General features: G+C 40.5%; 1 protein-coding gene across 3 annotated transcripts; it reads right to left on the bottom strand.

Moving 5' to 3' along the window:
* Nucleotides 1-5,726: 5,726 nt before the first annotated feature.
* Nucleotides 5,727-17,348, bottom strand: LOC132956678 (DENN domain-containing protein 2A-like). Of its 3 annotated transcripts, none has more exons than XM_061030250.1 (20): nt 17,141-17,348; nt 14,983-15,054; nt 12,751-13,884; nt 12,056-12,147; nt 11,195-11,289; nt 10,896-11,105; nt 10,709-10,802; nt 10,552-10,602; nt 10,238-10,446; nt 9,402-9,511; nt 9,227-9,296; nt 8,737-8,814; nt 8,507-8,647; nt 7,974-8,122; nt 7,111-7,288; nt 6,931-6,972; nt 6,704-6,812; nt 6,317-6,586; nt 6,151-6,237; nt 5,727-6,053 (listed from the first exon to the last, which is right to left on the bottom strand). In XM_061030250.1, exons 2-20 carry the CDS (start codon nt 15,042-15,044, stop codon nt 6,022-6,024), a joined length of 3,213 nt encoding a protein of 1,070 aa, XP_060886233.1. In that variant the 5' UTR covers nt 15,045-15,054; nt 17,141-17,348; the 3' UTR covers nt 5,727-6,021. The 3 variants fall into 3 exon arrangements, with proteins under 3 accessions (XP_060886233.1, XP_060886235.1, XP_060886234.1); XM_061030252.1 differs by having other exon boundaries at nt 10,552-10,596; XM_061030251.1 differs by lacking the exon at nt 17,141-17,348 and adding an exon at nt 16,018-16,282.

Below are 17,348 nucleotides of genomic sequence, written 5' to 3'. Positions count from 1 at the left end.
TCACAATTATTCTACACTTTAGTGGAAGTGCAAACACACACACACACACACACACACACACAGCAGCTAGAGAACTCTTGTGACAGCTCTAGTAGAAAATAAGCACGGCCACCTACAGTTAAGTATTTCTAATCCCCCTGAATAAATGCACATGGTGATGAATGGCTGAGTGACAGCTTAAAGACAGAGGTTATTTGTATGGGCGTACTTCCTCATGGCAACATTACTCACAGGCAGCGTGTAGAGTTGTCAGGCAATTTCTTCTCTCTGCAAATAGCACCACTCTCTCAACACTCCTGATATGCTTTGCATGCCTGCACATTAGAAACCTTTTTTTTTTAAAGCCTTCATTAACTGCAGCTGACATCAGCCCAAAGGTGGAATTATATTCAATATACTTCAACAAAAGGCAAAATAATCACTGATTTGTAATTCATATGGACAGAAAACATAAAACTTCAAACACACTCAAACATAAGCCTGATGCTAATGTGAAAACCACAAGTTACTCTCTATTCTCTTGTTTTATAGCCACCAATAATTGTCAGTCATGCTTCTGGCCACTGTAAACCTGCAAGTGAGCAGAATCACAGGTACAATAGGGGTGGATCACAATTCTTCTTCTCTATTCTGGAGTGATATACATGTGCAGTGCTAATGCTGTCTTGCTAGCTGATGGGGAATTAAAGGTTCAGTTATTGTCCCAGAAGAAACCCATACACATACAGACTTGTAATGTTTGTTTATTTTTGGCAAACAAATAGGCTATTCATCCATTTGCTTCAAATTAAAACAGTAGCAGCAAGATTTCAAAGATGGAAAATTGATGGAAATACCTGCAAACTAACATAATATTGTATGAGACTAAGCTGTATCTCATTCACAGGGCTAGTGTTAGCAAAGCTAAGAGGCTAAATGACTAAATATTATATCAGAAAAAAACGTCAGCATGTTAGCATTGACAGCTTCAGTTAGCTAGCATGCTGACATTATCTGAAAGTTTTTCTGGACAGCCTCACAGAACAGCTAAGACGCTGTTTGCAATTTTTGGCTATACCAACCAACACCGACATTGCCCTCTTTGCAGTTTGAATGTTTTTAATGTGCCATCTAAATGATTAAAATCAAAAATTCAGTTTATCAGATGTAACTGGAAAAAGTGTAGAAATACTGCATTTAATAGTAAAATACAAGTGATTTTACATGTTTGGTCTCGTTTCTGATGCAACAACTCTTGTGAACTCCTGCACTGTGCCCAAGTATTAATGTGATGACTTAATAAGAGGTCCAGGACACACACAAAGTTACTTTAGTCCACACATAGAAACCACATGAAGAGGGATGAGTCTACATACCAAAACTTACAGACCGGACCACCCTGTAACTATTCTGACAAAGAATCCCCTGCAAACTTGTGTCTATGTGTGCATGAGTGTGTGTCTGACTGTGTGTGTCCACTCCCCAGGCTCCAGACAGACTCCTCAGCATGCTAAACACAGACAATAAGTCAGACGATGTAAGGTGAGATAGGGAAATGTACAAAAAAAAAAAAAAAAATTGGAGGTATGACCCTTTAAAAGGTCTTTTGAGCCAGCGAGAGAGAAAGAAAAGAGAGGACTTTAACCCGTCATCAGATGCCATGACTAATGGTCCTGTAATAGTGGTGCGGATAAACTTGGACACATACAGCAGACCACATGCAGACAGTCTTGACTGATGCACCCTCAAGCTTAACAATCTATGTGTGTGGCCTGAGTTTCCCTGTCCCCCACACCCATTCTCCCTCTCTCTCTCGCCCTTTTTCTTTCTCTTTCAAAATTTGAGATTAAAGGGTGAGAAACCAAGGCCAAGAAAAAAGGGTCAAACTCAGAAGCCACAATGGTTTTGCTCTCCTCGTACTAGCCTTACTTTTCATGTCAAGCACCCTCCACTGGCCCCCTCCCTGCTTCTTTTTCCCTCTGCTTCCTCCGCCCTTTTTCCTAGCTTCTGCTCCGTGTCCAGAGTTTTAAGGATTTGCTGTAACACGGCTTAGCAGCAGGGAAATGGAAATCCTCACTTTTAATCTTTTTTCCCTCTCTCCTCTATACTCTGCACCACTTCACTTTTTTCCCTGTCAAGTTTCACCTCTCCTTTTCACTTTTGCCCTTTTTCCACCGTTCTCCCCCCACCTCCTCCTGCTGTTATGTTCCCCATATGCTTTGATGGCTCCTCCTCAGAAGGGGAAATGATTCAGTCCCCCTGGCATGCATGGCAGGCCTGCAGCTGGACACTGCACCTGCAGCTCAGAAAAACAAGCTGACGGGTGCATGTTCGGTAACCTTTCAATTCTTATGGCTGTCTGAGCGTTTGTGTGTGTGTGTGTGTGGTGTGTGTGTGTGTGTGTGTGTGTGTGTGTGTGTGTGTGTGTGTGTGTGTACTTCATGCATTTTGGCATGTGCACAGTCAAGTAATTTTCTCGTCATAAATCAAATTCCTTCTCTTTCCCGCCTTTTTAACTTCTTACTTTGTTTCTCATTTAATATTCCCACACTTCTGCTCTCACTCAGGAAGTGTCAGGAAAATTAAAATCAGTGTGAAATGATGAATGAAGGAGCAGTGGACTCAATCATGGCCCCTAGGGTTCCCTAGTTTCAACCAGGCACATAAGGCCTCTGGGAACCTGTAGGTTTCATATTTGTGTTACGATGACAAAAATACCCGAGGCACACTAAAATTATTTGTACAAAATTACACAAGACTACTGGGAGTAACAACCACATTGACTCAAGTTTATAGCCCATTCATACTCGCCAAAACAACCTTTTTTTGATTGAGGGTTGTAGGAGTGGAAGTATAAAAGAAAAATGAAACAGAAAGACAGCAAATTACATTATGCTTTTCATTTTGATTGATGGCAAGTGCTGCTTAGTTGCCACAGCCCCCTGCCTCCATAAATTACACCATAAATCATGTAATTAGCGGAGGCAACCTCCAGAGAGTTACTAATGCAAGGTTGCAAGCCTTGAAATGAGGACAATAAATCTCTGGAGAGGTTTAATAATTGAATTGGTGGTTGGTTCTAATGGACCATAATGATTGAATGATGCTATTTCTGCCTACAATAATAGGCATAATGTCATGCATGCAGCAGGTTCTTACTTGCAGGTTAATGTTTTCTATTGCCAGCTGATGGTGTATAATGTGAAGTATCTCTTAAAGGTGGAATCCACTCAGATTAAAGGGACCTCTGAAATGCACTTTGCAGGTAAGATTAGAGCTTCAACAAGCTATTGTTGTTTCAAAGTGGTACCTAAGAGCATATTGTCTCCTTGACTGAAAACTGAAGATGTTTGTGCTTGCAGTAGTGAGAGATAGTGAGGTCTGCTCTGCAAGCGTTAAACCAGTGCAGGTTTTAAGGCTAAATGGAAGTCAAAATAAAGCATAATTACCTCCGCACTAACAGACCAGTTGTCTCGAGCTGCAGCCTGCAGGTGTTGAGCAGGAAACAGTAAGTTACAATGTGGGTTTGGTGTTCAACCATCTGCACACATGTACAAACCAGCTCCTGAGTAAGTAGGAACCCGAGTGACTGAGCTAACATTTCAGCAGCCGTCAATGCTCTTCTCTCACCACATCCATTCATCTTCCTGAGACGCCTCCTGTCCCGCAGCGCCGCAGCATCCCCACCTTGGGATCCAGAAAGGAACCTGCGGTATAATTATTTTTTCCACATTTGTTATACCCTGAGACAGCTCCACTGAAAATATGTGTTTTAGAGCAGTGTTTTTTTTGTCTGCTGTACCCCCACAGAACTGTCTGTCAGCTCAACCACCTCAATGTCAACACCAACGTCATGTTCAATATGTGTGCATTTGAAATGTATTTCAACTATATTTTAAGTTTGGTGTCTAAGAAGCCTGCTATTGATAAAATATAGATAATGTTTTTGGTTATTGTTAATCAATTATCTTTTTTTTTTTTTAATTCTTTCTGCATACAGGACGTTTCAGTCAGCTTTGAGCTATTTCCTAATGTATCCATTACTTTAAAACATTCATCATAATCCTTTACTTTTAGCCCACAGTATTGCAACAACTAATTCAACTGTTGCTCAAGTTTGAAGGTGATTGCAGTTGCTGCTGTGACGTTGTCATTTCCTGCAAAGGATAAATAAAGTAACTATTATAATCAGAAAGTTTTACAACATCTGAGATAAATAGCCTTTTTTATGCCTGCAAACTAATTATTTAAACTGATATCTTATTGCTATAGCTATTGTACAGTATCAACAAGGCTATTTCTTTTATCCATTACTTTTAGCTATCTGTTAGACCTTTTAACAAACAGACTGCTATTAGCCAACATTTTGTGGTTTCTTTAAGTTAACAATCTTTTTTGTTGGTTTTTCTTCCTTACATAAAAAAATATCCTTGTTTGTTGTAGTTGCACTCATTGTAAACACGTAGCCTAGTGGTCAGGTGTTAGAGCTTGGATAAACCTGTGTATCTGTGACATATTCTGTGCATCAGCATTTGTGTCAGCCGGTGTGTGTTCATGTGAGCTTGCCACTAACAAGGTGACAGGTTAGGTGCTGTGTGATGCCCCCGGGGGCCCTTGGGGTTGCTCAGCAGGCCCACACTGAGCACACTTGTCCTCAGACAATACGCTACTATATGCTCTGCTGTGCACCTGTGTTTTGTTTTCATGCTGACGAAGATGTGCTTTCCTCTTCGTGGACAAAAGATCTGCTTTGTTTCCATGACTCAGGGACTAAAATAGTAAAGCTGCCACCAACTCTGAACCAAGGCTCTTTGTAGTAAAACGGCCAAATAACGTGAACACACACAAACACAGCAGTGAATGGTTAGCAACTGGGTGGAATGTGGATTACTCACTGTGTCAAATGGCCACACAAATGCTGAGTGGACACTATCTCACTATGCTTTAAATATATCACGATTTTACAGAGTAACAAAAATCATTTATAAAATGTATACATAGAGTGTCATTTGCTACATCATTTTAATTATGAAGTAATCTCGTCCTAGTGTGCAAACTGAAGGGCAAAGGGGAAAATAAAGTTTCCAAAAATGACTTCCAAAGCCTTAACATGCAATGCAATGCTTTAAAAGAACTGATCATTTGTTTCTATTAAACTAACCACGACGACATCAAGACAATAACTCACATATAGTGGACAAAGGTTTGATTTGTTTAATCATTTTGGATTTTTTTTTACTCCAATGACTAAAAGAATATCGAAACCTTACAGAGTTGAAAAGCAGTTGTGTGTCATTTTTTGGTCATTCACTGTCAATGTCAGGATCCTCTTGTGAGAGAAAATATACTACTGCCCTCTGTTGGATTCAAGGAGCAGTAGAATATGACTGACAAATCATTCAGCAGCCACATGCGAGCTTTATAAAATTATTTACATCCATCACTCATCTTTTCAGGTTTTCCTTTAATTCATGGGCTATGTGTAACTCACAGCATCATACTTCTTTGAAGGTTAATCCTTTGGGCTCCTTATGCCTCCAGCAGGGAGAGGACGGTGGACAGAGCCGGAAAGATTGTGGGGAATGACATTCCACAAAGCTCTGTGGGTCAAAGTCATACCCAGGCCGGCTGCCTCGAGAACCAGAGCCTGTGCACGTGGGGCTTGGACACAACCGCTAGGCCATCCGGCGCACTTTACAACAACAGACTTAGACTAAATCATCTGCATTTTGTTTTTTTTGCCTTAAAACATATACTTTTAAAATGAATATTGTGGTTCACTTTCCAAATGTTCCAAAGTTCCCAATCCAAAGTTTCTATACAGCAGGACTTTCTGTTGGTGGAAACTACTTGTCATATATCACAGCCAACCTGTCGGTCTTAAGCAAATCCAAAATGTACAGCGACAATGATCGTATAAATAAGCATCTCTCAAAAGGCCGTATAGTGGTTATTTCCTTTGCTTAATTTCTGCTGTCCAGCTGGTCCTTCAGTCCTTCTTCTCTTTATTTGCTGTCCCGTATTTGATCAATAATACTGGAGTCATTTCTTTGACAGAAATTTCATTTTGTTTCCTGGAGCAAAGGAGAGGAAACAAGAGCTTAGGTGAGAATCTTTGTAGGGAGCTTGTTCTCCTATAACAAACGGATTCTGACATGAAAGAACCCTTACCCAAGCCTTTGAGAAACCTGTTAACCCTCCGATGTTCATTCTCGTGGATGGAGTCTAGATACTCCTGCACCCTGACTTCAAACAGTCCTTAGGAAAGAGACAGACTCGTCAACCACTGGACCATCTCCCAACAGCTGAAGACGTTTTTTGTACAGAATCGTTTTACCTTTCAGAGCCTGCCTGTGGAGCTCTCTCTCCTGGATGAACCAGCCAAACATCTGAGTCTCCATGAAGACCTCCAGGAAGCGACGCATGGTCTTAGAGGGGATCGCTTTGCGGAAACCGTCTCGCTGGAAGAAACATGGAGCCGGAGAGGAGGAGGAGGAAGAGTAGCCGTCTTCCCGTTCACCAACGATGAAGAGTGGGTAATGGCCGACGAGCTCGATGAAGAAACGAACGAAGGCCTCAGACACAACTGTGCTGAGATAGCCATGGTCTAAAGAGATATAGTAACATACATGACAATGAAACCATCTGAAAGTGCTGCTGAACTTCCTTACACCCAGACCGAAGGAAGGCTAAGTTTTAGTTTACAGCCTTTGGTAGAGCTCACCACTGGTTGTGTCTCCTCCTCTTTCACCAGCAAGCTCTCTTCTTCTCTCCAGAACATTCTCCAGGGCTGACTGGAGCTTTGAAGGCAGGATGGAGTCTTCATCATCCAACTAAATGTGATGAAAAACGTTATAAAACTCATTTGTGTGTATGGAAGGGATTACAACTTGTTCCACATCTGTGCCGATCTCACAGAGCCATCACAAAAAGGTTCAACAAATGGCCTACCTGTCTGAGAAATCGACTGTTTCCAAGATCCACAACCAGAACCTATAAACAGACAGCCCTGATTATTCTGATCCACGACAGTTTTGCATTCAGGACTTGCTGTAAACAATAAGTTAACAGCTGTAAAATAACCAAATATTTCTTTAGGAGTTAATTGCTACACATTAGCGCCTCGCTGACCTCCTCCAGGGGCAGCTCAGTGAGCTGGGGCAGCGAGCTGGACAGCAGGCCCACAATGAACGGGGTTGGAGTGCAGACGATGTCGAGCATAGCCGAGGGCAGCACGGGGATGTAAGTATGCTGCCACACAAAGGGGTACAGCAAAGCCACGACAGCATGGCAGCACTGGGAGAGAGTGCTGTAAGGGAGAGACAAGTTCACCATAAATTAAAATAAATGTGTGTTTTTTATCAGAGACGTCTTGCGCAGATATTCTGACCCAACAATCAAAAAAAAAATGGTGTTGTTGGTTTTTCTTATATTCCTTTATGGTGGATGGAAATTTAAACGGGAAGAAGAAGAAGTAGTGAAGAAGAGCAGAATAAGATACAGGGCAGAAGTAACCTATTCATTTTTACCACAAGAGGGTGCTGTAGTGCAAATTACGTCCTAAATCTTACTACTGTCTGAGGGCTGTGAATCTTCCCTAAAGCAACATTTCCCAGAGAGCAAAGCAGAGCTGCTTTTTTTTTTTTATTATTATTTACGTCATTCTACTTAGCATTCCTGGCCTTTACTAGTGTGACCGTTCTCTCTGACTCCCTCTGGATTTGTCCTGCAGAACAAACAAACAGGCCCCAGTTCAACAACAACTCAACAGACAAGGCTCAAAATATCTCTCTGGTATGTTTCTTAAATAAAACAGGCTGCCTTGAATTTCTCTGAAAATATTGGTCAGGACCACACGCAGGTCTTTCAGCTTTATAATGAAATCATCCTTGACGCTCTATATTCCAACTTCTTTGTATCAGTGGAAAAAATAAGGGTCAGTGAATGAGGCGAGACTGAGAGGGGATAAATGGCCAGACACTGAATGGACTGACCTGAGTTTGTCTGCCGTGAAGATGACCCTTCGCTCAAGCAGCAGAGACCCGAGCACCCGAAGGAGCAGCCGCAGACTCAGACAGGAGAACAGACACTCAAAGTCCACATGCTCCAAGCGCGAGTCAGAGGGTCGACAGAGCTCCATCACCTGGGAATAAAATACACCATAACTGCTGTAGTTCATGGACAATGATTAGCCAATGATATTAAGTTACCTTTAACTACTAATACAAACTTAAAGGGCCTTTTGAAGGGCAAATCACATGTGCGACAAACCACACTTTTTGTATAACGCTCACAAAGATGCTCTTTAGTACTGATTTTTCATTGCAATGCTTTATCAAAATCTTTACTCGTGAAAAAGCAGTTCACATTTACATCGAGCATATAAAGGTGAGATCAGTTACAATTTGTCAAACTCACAAAAAAATATGACACATTCTTAGCCTGATGAATATTTTGCACATTGGTGTATTTCACCCCTTCCTCCCCCTTTCCTCTAAAACCGTATGGGCTAAATGTAGAGTCTCACCTCAGTGCCTGAGCCTGGGAGGAAAGTTTTAACAGTGATGGTTCTGCCTGGAGCTGGAAACTGAGCCTCCATGATGGCTCTCATAAAAGGCTGAACAAGAGCTGGAGACAAAGCCCTCCTTCTCTCCACTTCATCCAGAACCTACAGTAAACATAGTGCACAAATATTCACCCACACTTTATATCTGTTTTATACATGCAAGAGTCGTCTGATAGGGGACGTTGTATTACCTTGGAAAACAGGTTGAAACAGCCAAGATGACTAACAATACAGTAGACCTCTGGTAGACGTTTGCCTTTTCCACTGGGCTGAAAAACATACAGCATGTAAAAATCTTCATAATGTTAACAGGTTAAGAACTTGAAACACTTAGTAAAACTCTCCTGTCTTTTTATTTTTTAACAACCAGTTTCTGAATGAAGTTAAAAAAAAAAAGTTTATTATCCACATGACAGAAGACTTTACTCACAAATACTTTTTTGTTATAAAAGTAAAAAACACTGTAAAAAACACTCTCTATTAAATACATAGAAACATACGCACAGGCATATACACACTTTTTCCAGTCACACACACTTCCTCCCTGACTCTGAGATGGCCTGTTTTCCCACAGGCACCCCGACTATTTTGGCACGATTATTTACTCAGCCGTCATCGTGGTATTTAGCCACTTCCTGTTCAGTAGCAGAAAACGTATTTATTCTTCATATTTCTATTTACCAGTAAACGCCGGCAGTATCCGAACCTCCTGCTCCCATCCTCTCCAGTCAAAACAAAGGAGAACATCTCGCTATGAGGGAGAAGAAAAAAAAAACATAACAAATAAACATGTGATTAGCATATTTTTACTGGACATTTAAAAATAAATATAGATTATTAAGATGAGTAACTTTACCTCGGATAGTTTTCCACAGGCTCCCAGCCGTTAGCATTAGGGAAACAGAACTGAGGAATGATCTTCAGCTGATCCTCTGTCTCCCTCATAAATTTGAAGCTTCGCTCCAGCTGCAGTATAATAAGAGAAGGGACAACATGAATTCTGCTCCTCCACTCAAAGCTTCGACTTTTCTTCGAGGTTTTTTTGAATTGACAAAAAAAATTATATTTTTGGTCTTCTGTGTTGAATGATTGTACAGCTATGAAGAGACAGGGTATGTGTGGATATGAGTGGATGACTTGAATGAGATATGAGTGGGGTAATGAGCATATAACAAGACAAGGAGGTAGTGGAACCTGCAGCATAGGCGTCAAGGATGGTTGCCCGCTATATATTCAGGCCATTGTTGCCCTACTCAAAGACAACCACTCTGCTCTGGTTTAGCATGACATTACTGCACACCTCGCCAATGGTAACAAGGAAATGATAATTGCATCCCCCTCACCTCAATAACTCATCCTCATCAATAACCAAAGAGTTGAAACAGTTTTATATATCTCCATATGATACGAGATAACAGGCTCAGCTTTGACCAACACACATAAGACATTCACAAAATGAGCCACCAAAGACTGTCCCTCTGGGTGAAAAAGTACATTTCAATTTTGTGGAACAAGTCTAAGGAGTACCTTAGGGATTAAGTGTTGCCTGGAGCTGGAAACTGGAAATATGTTTTTACAATGTATTAGTCATCCAAATGTTAAATCAATTTACTTAAAATGAGTTGGTTGAGCCTTTTAAAATATAATTGTGACAAAAATGGGTAAAAACCGGAGAACTCCTCTGCTCCTGACCTTTGGGGGGAACTGCTGTGTGACCTCCGGCAGGTAGTGGGCACCACCCTTTGACTTCTGCAGAGACACGACGAGAAAATATTCAAAGAGCTGACGCTGGTGGAGCTCCTGTTCCCGCGTGCTGCTGGTTCCATTGTAGTGGACTCGAGACTGGCTTGGCTTGCTCAGTATGGACTTGACTGACACGAGACGCTGACGCTGACGATGAGCTGCACGGACAAAAGGAACAGTAAAATAGAGAGATAAGCTATGGACAAAAATGGAAAGAATGGAAAAAAGATGAGCAGAAAATAAAGTTTTGGGTGGTACTCTACCTTTTGCTCTTTCATCAACTTCACTCTCAGAGTCACTGTTGTCATCTGTTACTGCACACAAAAGATTTATTTAAGCCAAAACTCCATATTAACATGATAGGCATCAGGAAATACATTTTTTTAAAAAGTGTAATTTCTTCAATAACTATAGTATCACCTCTCCCTGAGCTTGTCTCAGCATAATGATAGATCCTCCGAAGACGTTTCTTCCCGATCCGAGACTCAAAGATGCTGTTGATTCTTAGAACAACCTGTTGGAAGAAAAACTCCAACTGATAAGAAAGCATGATAACCTGGTTTACTAAATACACTGACAGCTCTAAATTATGCACCAAAAACAATACCGTTGGTATCCTGCGGCAGGTGCGACTGTAGGGATCCCCGGGGAGCCAGGAAGTGTTTTCAGGCCCATTGGGAGTGGAGGGTGGGCTGACCTGGGGTGGAGACGAAACCCCACCGCTGCTGTTGCTGTGGGTCGACTGGTTGGATCTGCGCAGGTCCAGCAGCTTAAAGCTCCTGGCTGAATTCTGCCTGAAGAAGCCAGGCCTCGAGTTCTGTAGAAAAGGAGAATAATTTATCAAAATCATTCAGATGAGAAGTGTTGTTGATGAAAAGTATTATGTTTGGCTTGTACAGCAGGAACCTTGGCAGTATCAGCGCCAGGAGAGGAGGGCAAAGACTGCTGGGAACACTGACTCTCCAACTCGATGTCCTCATATGGGTTCTCTTTGGAGGAGTCTGCAGGGAGACCAATGATGGCATTTTAAAAACATGCTCATGCGAAAAATCCCTGTTGTTCTACATATCGCTATACAAGAATATTTTAGTTTGAAGTAGCTATATTAACATTTTATAGCTACATATTTGACCTTTATCTAATTATATTGACCTTGTTCAATAATGATGTGAAACATTAGAAACAGATCCATCTAATCATATGCTAACAAAGGTATTTCAACACCTGAAAATTTGTTAAAAGGGCTTCAGTCCCATAGTACAGTCCATTTTGATTGTATTTTAGCTAGTTAGCTTAGCTGAGCACAAAGAAAAGGGAGAAACAGTAGAGTGGCTCTATTCAAAGGGAAAAAAATCTGCACGCCAGTAACCACACAATTATGGTGAGGCTAATGTGCTAGGCGACCAAAAAGCAACACCACGGCAAGAAATGTTCAACATAAAACTGTCCTTAAAATCAGAAGTTGTCATTCTTATGCTATGTTTGTATAAATGAAACAAAACAGATTATAATTCTTTATCAGGAAGTTTTAGAGTGGCTTTATAGATTTTTTCATATTTAAACCAAGGGTTAGCTTTCCAACTAGTATCCATTCTTTATGCTAAGCTAAGCTAACAGGCTGCTGGGTGTAGTTTCATATACCAGACCAATACCCCAGTGGAATCTATCTACTCCTCTTTACTTTACTAAGAAAACAAACAAAGTACATTTTCCAAAACATATTCTTGGAAAAAGAAAAACCGGTGATGGATAATAGAAGTTTCTCACCCAGGATGTCCTCATAGTGATGTTCCTGTGAGAGTGAGCGAGAGAAAAGCGGGCCTCTTGACCCGGCGAGGTCTTCGAACTCAAAAGATTTCCTGTGACAGTGATAGGAAAATAATTAAACATACTTCTAAGTGTCAGATATGCATACTTTTCCAGTGATGATGAGCAATCTACAGTTATTTTCTAGAGATCTTTACTTATTGTTCTCGTTGTCAAAGGTTTTAAACCCATTACAAGGGATTAATATATCTCTTTAACTCAGGATAACAAAGCTTGTTCTCTCATGCTAACAGGCAAATCTTCTGGCGATCTAGAAATTAAGACAATGTGTTGGTCACTGTGATTGGCCAGACCAAGACATGCCATCCTACCATTGGCAACACAAATGAGGTAAGTCAAGCTTATGTTTGTTTTCTGCTTTTGTAACTCTGGGGAAATGAGATCAATAAGGCAATCTCTCAAAACAACCTAAAATGACTTGTTATCACAGGATAAAATAAAATCCACTAAAAGCTTTTGTACGATTCAGTCATTATATTTGCTCTAACATCAATTTCTATGAACTGTTTAAAATCTTCTTATTCCTTTTAATAATGCTACATCCAAACAAACTGTTACAATAGCTTCAGACTGTATAATGTATTTCAAGTTGGTTAAGCTTTCACTAGAGCTAAAGGACTTTATTTTCTTTATACCTGTTGATGTGGTCTCTGACTCTCTCACCCCTGGGTCTCCCATAGACACCAGGAGGAGGTTTTGAGATACTTTTTATGGAGCTGGAGGGCAATGGAGGGAGATTCCTCTGCCCTGTCCCCTGTCTTTGACTCTTCCCATCGGGGGCGTTAGCCGGATGCTGGAAGGTACGTCTGGGTTTTGGGACTGGGTTGATTGGGAGTGTCCCTGGTTCTGTGTACACGTTCTCCTGACTCTGCTTTGCTTCTGTAGCCCCAGACAATTCCACTGCATTCGCCTGACCATTAACTTCAGATATTTTCTTCTTGACCTCTACCTGTTTGTCCTTGCTTGGCGGGCTGAAATACTTTCCAAGCTCTGGAGGAGTTTTCCCATGGTTTCCTCCCATAGCATCAAGCTTTTTGAAAAGAGTGAATACAGCTCTCTTCTCCTGGCTGTTTTGTCCAACTTTTGTCTTTTCATTGCTTTTTCTCAATGTCCCCACCTGCTGCTGCTGTGTAGTTGTTGTAGGCGAACAAGACCTTGAATCCCCCGGCCCTTCTTCGTTCTCTTTATCATGATCCTCCTTTTGCTTAAAGATTGTTCTACTACAATCCTCCAATGCATTGTTCTCACTGGACTTGCTGCTGTTAAGCATACCTCTTTGCGGTTTCCCACTTTCTAAAGGAGAACAAGGCCTTGAGTCTTCAGGTTTTCCTAAATTCCCTTTCCCATGATTTTGCTTTTCCTCATGTGCGACTCGTCCATAACTCTCTGCACTCTGCTCATCAGTGATTTTACTGATGCTTTTCGTCAGGGAGTCTGTCCTTTTTATGCTGGTAGACTGGCCCAAAGAACTGGAGGTAGTGGTCGAGTGATCAGGTTCCTTACCCTCCCACAGGGAAATCTTGTCCTTGATGTTGCAACCATTGGATCTGGGGAGCTTGTTACCTATGAAGAGAGCTTTCTCATTGCTTTGAGGGTCAAGCGTCGGCCTCTTGTGTGCCATCTTGGGTGATTTTTCCCTTGGATTGATAAGGTTGTCTAATGGGGTGAAGGGGAGCTTTGGAGCCCACTCTTTTCTTTGCTCAGCTAACTTGTTTTCTGTTGAGGCAATATGGGGTTGCCTTGTCTCAACAAGCGAGCTCTTCTTTGGCCTAAATACACAAAGAAAAGAGTTGAATGCTAAACAGGGATCCTGTTAGTTGCAGAATAACTAAAGTCACTTGAAAAATATTCAAAAAAAATATGTAGGTCTACCCAATATGATTGCAAATGTATTTGATAGGCCTACTGATCTCCAGAAGACAAAATTGTTACAATAAGCAGTCACGTATCTGCCATGGTATCGCACAACCAAACACCCCGTGTTTCCAATAAGAGCGCCTGAAACTTAGCAAGCAAGCCAACATATTTTGAATCAAAGCTTTTTCTAGCAAACGAGCTAACAGAAGCCATCTTAGCATTGTATAGCATGTTAAGACAAAAGTCCACACTTGATGAATAGTTTATGATAACTAATGAATAAGTTATCATAACTGCTAAACTGTTTAGATAACCAAAACTACTACTTAAACATACTGGATAAAGTAGTTCAGTAAGCTAACCCATACCTAGCTAAAATGATTGAAAAACAGTCACAAAGTAGTTAGTAAGTTAAATGTAATGTTTAGCACCATACATTGGCAATTAGCTGAACTTTCTTAAACAGCTAAAGGTAAGGGCTAAATGGTTGAAAAATCTTCTGCCTAGCATGAAGTTTGGATATAAGACCAAAATGGCAAATTAAATTGTAATGGAGAAATGTGTTAAAGTACACAACTGCGAGGGGTTCTTGAGCTTACTTCATGAACTTTTTAATCTAAAAAGTTGAGAATCATAATTTTAGAGAACTCCTCATTACTTCAAAGTTCCCTAGACTTCCCAGTTCATTTCCTTTAACTGCCAGTTTGGGGACACTCTTTCTTTTTCTGGCGACATGTGGGAAAATTCAGCCTGTACATGCCAGAGGACAACCCTATGACCGAGCATCTTCTTCTGATTGGCTCACTAAATAAACACTAACTTGGACCACAGCCCATTTCATCAAACTGTTACGTTTTACTAAATAAACAGGCGGAAATGGGAAGCCATAGGATGTCTGACCTTTTCTGACTTTTCCTTTATGGAGACGATGACTATACTAATTTCTCAAGGTCATGAGAAAAATATCAATGTTCTATAGGGGAGATGTGTACAGATAAACCCATACAAACCTGATGACAGTGGAGTAAGTGTAGTCCGACTTGGTTTTCATTCTATCAAACGTCGCCATCATTACTGTACACCTGAGACCAAGAAACAGAAAGATAATCATATTTAATGTCATTTCTGGGTTCAATGTTTTCAGCAATGTGTTAACCATTAGGATAGCTGCAGGGGATCCTAAGTAACTAATCTAAACTAGCTTTGTTATTAGCATCCATCCCGTTGGCTTGGCTCAAAATGGCAATGTGATGGGCATTTTCAATGAGACTGAATCACATTTTGTTTCCTCATTATGTATCCAAATGGACTGAATAGGTGTGATAAAGCTGGTTATTTGCAGTATTCAGGGTACAGCTGGGCAGACTCAAGGAAAAAAAGATCAGTCAGGGACCCAGTGGAAGTTACCCAAGAATTTCATCACACAAACCAACATTTTTAAGGTCATTAGTTAGCTCTTGCACAAATGAATCACTTTTTTCTGCTTTTTCTTTCCTTTAGTGTACAGTTATATATTCCCAAATCTGATGCTGTCACAACCTTTGTCCCTCAAGGTGACGAAAATACTCTCTTCCTCTTGACTCAAATACTTTCACATCTCTAAGGCCAGCGTCTCAAAGTTCAGTGGCCTCTAAGATAGCGCTGGGTAATTTCCCAGCTCTGTTGTCATCATTTGTTTAGCTGATATGTAGCTGTAATGACAGTGTCACAGGATACGGCTCTTAAAGACATAAAGACATAGCTGATGATAAGCTGGGAAACATTTAGATACATGGTTCTGTTTGATAAAGACAACAAACCCTCCAGAGCTACACAATTAATCAAAACATGTATAGGCAGCTGGTTGCAAAAAGCAGAGCAGTTCTCATTTTTCAAATTTTAGAAATACTTACACCTTAAAAAAACAAAAAGCAATTTACCACATGAATACATTTCACTCATAATATAATTGTATGATTCTCAAATTTTGAGAAAAGCCAAAGGAAATACAAGACATCAAATCTGATGGAAATCCCACTCTACACAAAATTAAATCTGTTTCATACCTCTTTCTGCCGTTTAGTTTCCATGTGCTCCCGTGTGAGATGGGAGCATAATGCAACCAAAGCTGCTATAATAGTATCCATGGGTATAACCTCCAAACCACTGTGGCGCACTATAAGTCCAGGTTGGACAATCTGCAATAGGATTTTTCTAACTTCACTTAAGCCTTGAAGCAAGTCATTAGATGTTTAAGTGAAAATAGTGACAGAAGAGTCCCACCTCAAACTACTGTACACTCGTCTCCCTGTCTCTTCTCCAATCCTCAACTTTCATTCACTCTCTCTCTCCCCCCACATACCCTGAATGTGACTTCCTCTCTCTCTCCCTCCCTCTTTTTTCATCAGCTGGTTCTCTCCCACACAACTTCCATAATGAGCAAGCAATAAAGAATGAATAAATGACTCTTAATACTAACTGCAATGACCTTATTCAGGAATAGCTGCAGGGAAAATACTGACAAAAGGGAAATACATCATTGCGTGACATTATTTCCCTCCAAATCTGAGATTTGTTGGAATTCCCATCACAACTGCTTCTGAGCTACAGTTGCTCATGCAGCTGTAGGTCATGCAGCCCACCCTTCTTGGTGTCAATTCCATATAGGCCTAAATATTCACTAAGAGAGTGAGAAGGACAAACAAACTAAAAGTCAAAAATGGTTTTCCAAAAATGAAATGTTTTGTAAAATGTTATTATACAATGATGACCAGATGGGACCAATAAAGTAATAATTACTTTAAATTAACAGAACAACTGTTTCATAAATAGGTAGAAAGCATACAATGAAGTTCATTACATCTTTTTCACCTGTGTTTATTTAGTGCACACTCAATAATTTTACAAGGAATAAAAAAAGATTTCACTTCTTTTATCACATTATTATTTTAAATTCTTAGTTTTCATGGCCTACTTATATATTTCCTTACTTATCCTTGTTTATCACACAGATCAATGGTGGGCAACCTGTTGTATGTCACTACACATATGAGCCTGTTAAAACTTAACAAATCTAACAGCAATAGAAATTCAGAACAATGTCAAAACGTAAAAGTATGCAACTCCTCTTAAAATACACTTTAAACACATAACAAACGGCCTTACCTTTTATTATAGTTAAAGGCTTACCAGAATTAAAGTGTGGTCCAATGTCTGTGCTGAGTCCTTGTCTCAGTGTCAGGCAGTGAAGTACAAAGTACATTTGGCGCAGCAGATTTTGAACTATGTAGATATTTTCCTGGAGCCAATGAGAGGTTGGCTCTTCCAACAAGTGGTACAGTGACAGGTGAAAGCTCAGCAGTTGTCACTCAGAGGCTCCTGTCACTCTCCCAGTAGT

Source organism: Labrus mixtus, chromosome 22 (assembly GCF_963584025.1).
Source record: "Labrus mixtus chromosome 22, fLabMix1.1, whole genome shotgun sequence".
Lineage (NCBI taxonomy): Eukaryota > Metazoa > Chordata > Actinopteri > Labriformes > Labridae > Labrus > Labrus mixtus.
Note: the sequence above shows the minus strand (reverse complement) of the source record. Positions and strands in the feature narration are given on the sequence as shown.